General features: G+C 36.3%; 1 protein-coding gene across 1 annotated transcript in view; it reads right to left on the bottom strand.

Moving 5' to 3' along the window:
* Positions 1-280: 280 nt before the first annotated feature.
* cblb (Cbl proto-oncogene B, E3 ubiquitin protein ligase) overlaps positions 281-11,087 on the bottom strand; it is a 148,498-nt gene continuing 137,691 nt past the window's right edge. Inside the window, exons 13-17 of the mRNA XM_052014292.1 lie at positions 10,916-10,995; positions 9,762-9,896; positions 6,636-6,779; positions 4,594-4,716; positions 281-3,954 (exon numbers count right to left, since the gene is read on the bottom strand). Of these exons, the coding sequence (XP_051870252.1) occupies positions 3,674-3,954; positions 4,594-4,716; positions 6,636-6,779; positions 9,762-9,896; positions 10,916-10,995 (763 nt within the window). The 3' untranslated portion in view covers positions 281-3,673. The remainder of the gene's footprint in view (positions 3,955-4,593; positions 4,717-6,635; positions 6,780-9,761; positions 9,897-10,915; positions 10,996-11,087) is intronic.

Here is an 11,087-nt window from a genome sequence, read left to right as displayed (position 1 = left end):
AAGGGCCCATTTCGTCTGTTCCTTATCGAGTAAAAATACTGAATTATGCTCTTTAAGCCTCAAAAAAGACAAATTCTACATACTACAGATGCAACTCATAAATTAATGGTCCAGTTTATGGGTGCAGAGAGGATATTAGAGGCTCAGATTTAGAGTGATGAATCCAGTCCTTTTGCATGTTATGAGAAAAAGATCTAGATACATCAGTATTCACAACCAACCGGAAATAAGATAAGAATTCTTCATTGTTACAAATAAGAAATGGACACAATTTATTTGTTAATACTGATTTTATAAAATATTTTACAAGAACAGATAAAGTATTTAAAAGATTGCTGAATACTTAAAATTGAAGATAAAAAGGATGTTGAATAAAATATAAATTAATTGCACACATTACTAGTTTGCCACGTTAGACAAATAGAAAGGCATTCTTTTCAACAGAACATTGAGTTAAAATGAAGTCTAAGGAACTACTGCCACTTTTTAAAAACAGAAGTCTGAGTTCAGAGAAAAGGCAGTACCCGATTTCAATGAACTCTACCAACAGAATGAAGAAGCTTCCACCTGAAGGTAATACTTGGTAGCACACTGATTTACTTCAGGGAGATGAAGAGCTGCTGTTCAGCTCATAAGCACAGAGCAATAATGACATAACCACACCAGAATATGTTCCACAAAAATTTTGTTCACCATTTAAAAAATGAGTTTACACTTTGAGCATGTTCGACATAAATGAACCTACTATAAATGGTTACATACAAAGGAGTGAGGTGTGATTGTCAACTTTCTCTAGGCTCATGATACAAACAACATACTTTCCTCTGCAGGACAGCTAGTACCTACAACCTGCTATAACTAGGGCTGTACATTTTTCATAGAATGCTTCTATTTTAGGGGATACATGAAGTTTCATGTTAGGACCCAATGGAAAAAAATATCCATTGATTAGACATCCAAAAGTATTACAGACTTTTGCAGCAAATCCAGCCTATGAACGTACAGCTCTAGTTACGTGTGCCTTGAAAATGAAACCTCTATATTTTGCCTTTAAAGCATATTAAGCTATTTAGCTTCCAACATTTACACTCAAAAGGCATAAGGAAGCCAACTAACTGACCGGTGCAAAGGGAAAAGCCTCCAAGTTGAGAATGAACAAAAACCTGAATATCAGAAATATCCAATGGATGTGCCTGGCAAAAGAATGTCATTCACATTTATTTAAGCACGGTAAATCATTTGGCAAGATAAGTGCCACTCCTGAACTTGATTTCAAAATTATTCTCCTATGAATTGCTGATGGTGTTTCTTTAGATTCAAATGGTAAAGTTCAAGTAACCATAAAGGTCAATCCTCAGCTAAGTAGGTATCCATTGCAGTGTTTTGATGCCATCCACGACCATTACAAATTATTTACCTCTGTCTCAGAAAAATGTTTTAAATACAACTTAAACATAGTGCTGATATTGATTGCTGGTGCAAATATTTGAAATATTTAAGTGACTTTCAATGAAAAGCAGCAATTCTCCACTACATTGGCAGAAATCATTATTATGTGCATTCCATCCCCCAGTGACAGGCACTACTTTGATAGGCCATGGTATGGCATCAGTCACTGGGATCATTATGACCTTGGATGATACTATAAAACATTAATATCAAGTAGAAATGAAATTCATGATAGAGATGTGTAATGGGACACTAAAGTGATTTGTCCATTTTGCACAATTCCGCAAAGCCAAAACTGCTTCCACTGCATTGAACCCAGAGGAAGTTATGGAGAGTCAAATGCATTAATGCATCAATAAACACATTAAAAATGCAAATACATTGCATTACTCCCTCGTGGTTAGTTCTTTTTTTAAAAGATTATTATCGATAATGTTTTGTTAGCATTCCAGTAGGGGGCATTATTAAACCACAAAAGCTCATTTGAGTCTGCAGCTGAGATAACCATTAAAGAAGAAATGAGATTAAGGTACCTCAGTTATAGGGTTGCTACAATTTAGACAAAATGTACTTATTTAATAACCTCAATATCTTGGCAGAAAGTATTAATATTTTTAGTTGATCTCTGAGCAAGTTTACATCAAGGCATCTTAAAATTGTAACAGCTCCTATTACGGAGGAGTTGAGATAAAGTTTCAACTACAATCAAGGGCTTAACTATAAAGTCCCAAAGCAATGAAGTAAACCAATTACCGGCAATGTTATTGACTTGAACTTAATTTACAGAAGAGTTACAATTTACATACAATGACAGAGATGTGCGCTGAGTTAAGATCCACTAGAAATTATGGTACAAGGTAAAGCTTATTTACCATTTCCTTCACCATGGTAACCTAGAGAAAGGCATCAACAGAAACAAGTTCTTTTTTTTAATCCATTATTGGATGCAAGGAAAGGAATAAACACCTTTTGAATTAACAAGATCGTTTCAAAGCTGCAATGATATCTGACACAATATTAACAGTGCAAGGTGTATTCCTTTCTTTAATCTGAATAGTTGTCCATTATCAATTTACAGTGATACCAGACTTGGAAAAATGACTGCACTCAAATTTTTCCCAAACAAGAGGGTGCTGATGCTAATAATGAAAACAACTGTATTGCTCCCCCTCTGCACAAACAAATACAGCAAAACCAAGACTCTACCTCTGCTACACAGTTCCATCAATATATTGGCACACAATTGAATGCAGGCAGAGTTTTACATTCAGTTGGCCATCATCAGTGTGAATAGATCTTGTGCATTGCCTCTGCTGCTTTTGCTTTTCTATATCCAGCATTATAAATGATTTAAAAATATAAAAAGACAAATTTTTACTTTGAAATTGATTCCATTAATGATGTCACAATTCACAAAAATAGGTCAACATTTTTTGGTTGCATGAACCTCAAAATCAGTTTTGTTTTATCAGAATATAGATGAATTGGCTACCTCACAGGAAGGGAAATTGATATAATAAATGCAGTAAAGGCTGTGCACAATGGGAAATTGCAAAGGTTACTGTCAAAAATTACCTTAAAAAGGCAATATATAGACAAATATATGTACTCTACATTCAGAAATTAGTTTTTTTTAATAAAGAAATTTCACTTTATCTCAGAAAAGACTCAGTAGTGAAGGCCACATGCTTTTTGCACCTGTTGGATAGATTGTAATGCAGCAAATTAAAGCATCTTCATTTAGTCTGTGTTTATGAACAATGGGGTGGAGGAAGGAAGAGGTCAAACCAGCAGTGTGTCCCCATCAGTGCAGATGACATAAAACAGAATACTGAAGCAGAAATGACTGGTTCCCAGATTCCAGACATAACAAGTACTTAGGCCAACAAGGCTGTATCTCACTCAAACAAGAAAGTTCAGATGATTCTCAAAAAATCTTTTGACAATGGTAAGCAGCAGAGATCTCAAGCAATTCACAGGAGTGAAACAGTAAACTTTCTTCTTCTCAGTTGAACCCTGATTCTTAACATTATGGCTAACAAAAATACATAGGGGTCATTCTCTATCTTTTATTATAAACCTTCCCAAGAAACCCGCAGAAGTAGACTCCACACAGTTGGTTCAAATTGTTCTGCTTGTTGAATGTTACTTTAAAACTCAATGTTCTTCAGAGATTCAGAAGCCTATTCTCTGGGTATTCCACTCGCACACGAACAGCCCATTGCTACGGATTAAGACGCGAAGAAATGGGGGGATAGCAGGCAAATTCTCTTAAAATATTTCTTGCCATCTCTACTTTATTGTTAGCTATCAAAAGGGCTCGTTTTACATCCTCAAAGGAGTAGCCTTCGCCCATGAGTTTTGCAATTTTCGCATCCACATTTTCTCCTGCTTGGCTGCTCTGCAAAGAGGTTGGTTCTTGAACATGATTTTTCTTGTGGTAACCGTCTGGTGCAGTCCTACGAGGCAGTGGCTTTGGAGGTCTGGCTGGAGCTTGTGAAGTATCTGGAATAGAAACAAACAATGGGATACTGATTTCCAGTAACATAATAACAATTGGAAAATGTCACGTGACTCTCCACCACCATTATTGCTTTGGATTATTGCAAAGTTTTATTAATGAATTTCCCTCACATTTTATCCACAACAATCAGGACCCGATTTACATGGTTTAATTTGCGTCACTGCGATGGGCAGACAGCCTATAGCCTTTACATCCTGTCTTAGACAGGAATCTTTGTTTTATTATCACATAGTTGCAATACAGAAAGAAATGCAAGAATCCTTAAAATACTATCAATAGTAATTCCTTACTAAATCATATTTTTTATATTCACAAATCTATTCAATCTGATTTTCATAAAAAGGGCTCTTTTGTCCTACATGCACCACAACTCGATTTGTAAATTTACACATCTTTTTGAACTGGTAACTTATTCAACGTTTTCAAATACTTTCATTCGAGCATCTTCTCAATATCTGCATTTTGTGCAGACTGCAGATAATGGTCAAAATACTCTAAATACTGCTACTAAAATTCAAGATTAGATGATACTTTTTTTTTTCATTAACCAGTATCTGTACCAACAAAATACATGGTTAGTTTTCTTTGGTTTCCTCAGTTCAAGTTTTTCCTCTTCTTACCTGTCAATGATGGGAGCTGGTCGTAGTCTTGTGACGTCCTGTTAGATTTCTGATTTTCTTCAACTGTCCTTCTAGCAGGTGGCACAGGTACAGGAACACTCGGGATGTCAAAGGGAGCATCCACTTTAAAAAGAAGTTTTTTTTAAAACAAAACTTTGCAACCTTACACTTTAACCTTTAACGCATTCCTCAAATGAGCATGCTTTATGCAAAATATATTACTCAAGTAACAAGTTGCTATGCGTACAAGCAAAGTAGCCATTTTGCATATAGAGGTTAATGAACAATCGAACTGACTGCTCGAGTGTGTAGATTGAAATGTCTGGCAATGACATCAGGAAAACTATCTTCTTTTCTCTGGGGTTAAGGTTTAAACAGTCCTGCACTAAACAATACCGTTCATATTTAAATGGAAAATTGATGGCCCTATGATATTACCAAAGGTCACAAATTCCTTTATCATTTTCCTAACCTCAGCATGCCAAAGTACAAAAGCCAAGTTCTGCACTAGAAAAGACACATTGGCTAGGATTCTGAAGTCAACAACACTCTGCTGGCATCCCACTCATTAAAAAAAATTTAAATGAACTAGAGAGTGCAGTGAGGCGAGGGTGGGTGGGGTGGACCATGCTTATGCGTGCACATGCACACACATCTGAGGGCAGGTGGCACTCAAGTGCGGCAGACTGATAGACAGAGCCCTGTGAACAGTGTCATGGGGCAAAGGAGAGGAGGAGGGAGAGAGGAAATACAATTGCTGACAGTTATGGCCTTCTCTGCTGTTCCCATGTGTAATTCATATCCAAATATGTCTCAAACCAATTTTCTTTAATGGCAGAGTAAATGATGCATGAATGAAAACAATGCATTTTCAATAAAAAAAGCCAGTGAAGTACTTTTCCAGCAGAGGCTGCAAATTGAACATGGACATCTGTTACAAGCCTGAGCAATATAATGCTATTATTTTTTAAGTGTTCAATGATATACACCATTTCCAAAACCTGACAGCTGCTGTCTTTTGCCAGCTTTCAAGTTAAAAAAAACATGATGGAAAAGATTAACAAGTCTGTGAAAATTTATAGATAACTTATAGACGCAATAAAAATGGAGGCTGGTTTAAATTATCACCATTAATGATGTTTTATATAGTTTGCAAGGCACAACAGCTTTCAAAATCTTTTGATTTGAAATGTTGATTAAAAGTCAACATTGTGGGACATCTTCGAAAAATTTCAACATAAACAAGTTGCCGACTGTTAAAATTCACAGTTCTAAAGAGACATTTGCAGCTGAAGACATAAAGCACTGAATATTTACATTCACACTCTAAATTAATGAACTGTGCTGCAGCTTCCAGTAATGAGGCTGTAAACCTTATTGGGAGTGTTTGCCTATTCTCAACACACTTCAAGTAGATTATTGAAGGATCACCTGCAAAGCTAGAGTGGACAACATTGATAGAAAAGTGAGTCAAATAAAAGGGGATAAATTTACCAAACATATGGAATGACTTAGAAACACCTGCACATATTGCAAAAAAATACATCTGCATATACTTACTGTTATTATTACTATTTATTATCATTGATGGTGATAAATAACACCACCACATTTATAATAAAAACTGACTACTACTTCCTTGCCTTACTGAACGTGCTATACTGGAAACACTGGTGAGATGCAATTTGATTAGTACAAGTTTTACATTACTAGCTTTCATTTTACAATTTGTCAAAGGTGTTTACAGTTGAAATATTTTAATAAATATAACACAAAATGCAAGTCTTTAAAATGGGAACCGAATTAATGCTCTAGTCCAATTATTCTTCTGTGTGCCATGTCACAGGGGTTCAATTTTTGGGAGTATCTGAAAAGGGATAAACCCCAAAAATCTCTCCAATTGTATGGATCCAACACCAAACATTAATGCAGTTACAATATGAAGTGTTTTGATAAGCTAAGGATATCGCAAGAATTTTCTCGGTATACTTAAGTCATATTTAGGATTTCACCTTTACTATGTACACAGAAAGCTGGCTTACCTGCACTGAAATGGAAGGAGTCGTGACCAGATGTGGGTCTGCTGCCTGAGCCAGATGACCTGGGCAGATCTGGCAGGTTAACACGAACAGGAGGAGGGGGAGGAGGCAGTGAAGGAGGTGGGCTGTCAAATGCATTATCAGTTGCTGGTAGCAAAAAAGAAAATATTTAAGTCAAAAAAAAATGAGAGAATAAGGATTTTTACTGACAAATCAAAAGCATTATTGCTACTAAAAATGACCTTTTAATACCAATAATAGCCTCAAATTCAAAGTTTTTAGCACACATCTATTCCTGAACAAAATTGCAGATAGCAAGTGACAGAATAGATTTCTGCAACTGGTTTTAATTTGTTCAATATTTTTAACTTTTGACAGGTCCCAAGTGATTTTGAATACTTGCAGTTTTCAAAGACAATAACAATGACAGCTGTTATACAGGCAAGCCAAGGACAGGGCCTCAACGTTTGTCAAGGCCGTCTGTGAGTAAAGCTGGCTAGCTGTATGAAGACAGCCCCTTCCCTGCACCCTGCCAGTCTGAAGTACTGTGAGCCCTTGTGATCAGCATCCTGCTAATACCTAACAAGATGATCAGTAACAAAATATAATTGGTTTTAAATCTTATTTGGCAGGCTCACCATTCACAATACAGGAAGATGACCTTAGAAAATAAAGTAATCAGGTTTGTTTTCCGGATTTGCAGAAGACTATGCCTGGGGCCACAGTGAAAGCCCAGAAGTAGGAGTTCAGTAATCTGAGGTCCTGGACCATTACATAGAAGATACCCGAGGCCCAACTTCAAGCTAGCCTTAACCTCCATTTTCTGAGCTTTGCTGTAGGTTTCCGGTTTCTGAAGTGAGATTAATTTCTCAGCAACGTCTCATTAAAAAGGTTTCTTTTCATACAATTAATGCAAGTGCTTTCTTCAAAAGTGCCAGAACAATATGGAACATTTAAGGAAACACAGAATGACTTCAAAAGGATGCCAAAGAATTTCACATCTGAATGTCTTTTGAAATTTAAATTATTAAACATAATTGTCACATTAACAGCTTTTTGTTTCCCTTTGCTCTAGTCTTTAAAATATTTTTGTTTAATCAGCACATGTACGTTATTTCAGGCAGTGGCTACTAAAACAGAGAGAATGCGAAATGAGACGAATAATGGAAGTGTCCTTGATAGTTATACTGCTAATTTTGCTTCAGTCAGTAATAGCAAGCCACATAACCTTATATGCCAGTGTCATTATCACAAGCATAGAAGTTAAACAAAATACTCACAAATCTCTAAAATGTACTAAATAGGTTATAAAGATATCGTTCAAGTTAATATTTCTGGGGCTCTAAACTAACACTGAATTCTTGGTGAAAATTCAAAAAAATCTGAAATAAAAACAGAAAATGCTGTGAATATTTAGCAGGTCAGGCAACATCTGTGCAAAGGGAAACAGAGCCAGCGTTTCACATCAAACATCCTTCAAAAGAAGTGACGAAGGGTCTAATAAAGATTCTTCAACCTGAATAACAAACTTTTTCTGCTTCCACAGATGCTGTCTGGCCTGCTGAGTGTTTCCAGCATTTTCTGATTTTATTTTTGAATTTTTGCTTTATGCTTTGTATCCAACTATGACAGCAGAGGCAAGGTTAAGGAAAACCTCACCCATGCCATGACCCTCCCATTGTAATTATTACAATACACATTTGCCACAGCAAATCTCAAATCTTTGCACACTTTAACAAAGTTGACTTACAAATCAAAAGCATTATGTTCCTAGCACTTAGTGATCAGCACCCTGCTCATTCCTAACAGGAAAACCAGTGACAAAATGTGATTGTTTAAAATCTTATTTGGCAGGGTCTCCTGTGGTGTTCCAGAAAGTTGACCCAAGAAATCAAAAGACATTAGGTTTGCTTCCTGATCTATGTTGAATGAGCCAATTCTAGATCGACTGAAATAGAATTACCAATGACAATGAGTTAGAGGAGAAGCAGAAGTAACATTTCCAGTCACGAAAGCCACCCATACATAACTACTAAAGAACAGGACTGAAGGTATTAGGATGAATTCCACCTAGAAATTTGTGCTAATGACGGATGCCATGCCACACTATTGGAGAAATGACTGTTGGGGCAGAAGTTGACCAACATTCATGAAGCTGTACCCCAATAAAAGAAAATGGTGAGAAATGCAAATTGTAAAAACTAATCAATAAATTTCAGCTACTGATACCCAAGTTCGTGATTGATCCTGAAACCTATACAATATTTCTAGGTTTAAAAGTTATTCCTTTATTTAATAAAAAAGCCCATATGTAATTTACAAGCCTGCTACAAGCTTCTTCAGCAGGTTCCTGCTTGTGAGCAACTCTTCCCAACTTCTCAATTATGGCTAATTATAGCAACACACACTGGCAATCAGTTCTATGAACTCCACTCTAAGTGATTTAGCTTCAACTGTCATCTATGGATGGTTCAATACAAGATGATTCAAGAACCTGGAACCTTTCCCTGCGTGGTGGGAAAAAGACATTTAAAACATTAAACCTCATGCAGTCTGGCCAGGAAGTTAACATTCCAGTCTGCAGTACCACATGCAGCACTGTTACTTTTGAACTCTGAACATTCAGGGATATTCTACTGGAAATCTGTTCCAGCCATCCCAGAGAGGGAAAAGCACGGAAGTGTGGGTAAGAGATTAAGCCAAGTCAAAATCTTGATGAAAAAGTTTCAGGCGAATAAGAAGTAACTTCTGTGACATTAATAAATAGAGTGATGCATTCAGCAAAGATGATAATCAGACTTTTCTGTCCACTGCCTGAGCCAGAGGATCTGGGTAAATCTGGGAGGCTGACAAGTCCAGGAGGTGGGGGTAGAGGTAGTGAAGGAAATAGGCTGTCAAGTGCATTGCCACCCACTGGCAACAGAGAAGTATTTAAGTGAGAAAATTGAGAACAAGGATCTTCATGAATAATACAAATCAAACGGATTATTACTAAAAAAAAATTTATACAATAATAGCCACAAATACAAATTATTTTTCGTAAGTATATTTCTGAACAAATTTTTCAAAGAAGTTTTGTTTTATTATAATTAGGTTCCTAATCTGTGAATCTTGATCTAAATGAAGTACCTGGTGGAGGAACCAGAAGATCATAATCGGAAGGCGTTCTGTTCAAAGAGGAGCAACTTGGTTTTTGGCTGTCTCTTGCTGGAACTCGAGCAGGTGGTAAGGGAGCTGGAACAATCGGACCCTCAAAGATATCATCTGGAAATACCAGAAATAGTTTTAACTCATTAACAATACAATTTCAACATTCATCTTTCAGTACAATGGGCCATCTGGGTTAATTTCCATGTATGCCTTTTATAAGAAACTTTATTTTTGAACACTTTGTGCATACATTCATTTGTCTAGGCATTAGACTGGCCAGAAAACAACTTTCCTTTAGGTCATAATTAGAGAATGCCCTGTTTTAGAGAGAATCAGTTCCTTGGATGCGGGAACTAAAATGGAAAATCTTTCCACTTATTTAGATTGAACTCAAGTAAGCACTATCAAAACTGAGGTGAGCAGGAAGTGGGGTCTATTCTTTTGCCCATGGACCCTGACTAAACAATAAATTGTGGAATGAGCAACACATCAATAACTTACATTCGTGTTAATGCCATAACATGTCCCATGGGTTTCACAAGAGTATTATCAAACAAAATGTGACACTGAACCATAGAAGAGGAAATTAGGACTGATGACCGAAAGCTCGGTCAAAGAGGTTATCTTTGATTAGTGACCCAAAGGAAGAGAGAAGAAAAGAAACTAGAGACTGGTTTAGGAGAGAATTCCAATGCATAAGGGGTGAGAAGGTGAAGGCTCAGCCACCCATAGTAGAGAGACAAGTGTCAGGAATATGCAAGAGCACAGAAATCTCAATGGATTGAAGGGGTGAAGTTTAGTTTGATAAATTTGATAAGAATATGTAGCTACACAGTAGAAGTAGCTATGCTCAAAATGACTATTGTCTTATCATGGTATTAAACATGCCTTGTAAATTGAAACAGAAGAAAATTAAAACAATTAACAATATGTGATAATGCTGCTAATTTCAATGAAGTATTTCCATCTATAGCATCAAACACATGAAAATATGTTCAGGACATTAAAATAGCAAGTTGTACATGTTTTAACATACTGTTGTTGTTACTATTCTTGCTTACTCTAGTTATTTTTACCCCTTACTATTCAAAATAATTTTAATATATTAAAAGGTAAAATTTAACACATTTTACCGATTTCCAATGCTTTCGGTTTCTTTGCTTCGGACGTGCTGTTGTGAGTTCCATTGGCACATTGTCCATTTTCAAACACTCTAGAAAAATTTGAAAGGATGAAAAATAAAATTGGAGCGTGTTGCAAACATGCCCTATTCCAAGCTCCCATATACGACCCTCTCCTTGATCT

The sequence above is a fragment of the Pristis pectinata genome, chromosome 4 (assembly GCF_009764475.1).
Source record: "Pristis pectinata isolate sPriPec2 chromosome 4, sPriPec2.1.pri, whole genome shotgun sequence".
In the NCBI taxonomy this organism is placed as follows: domain Eukaryota; kingdom Metazoa; phylum Chordata; class Chondrichthyes; order Rhinopristiformes; family Pristidae; genus Pristis; species Pristis pectinata.
Note: the sequence above shows the minus strand (reverse complement) of the source record. Positions and strands in the feature narration are given on the sequence as shown.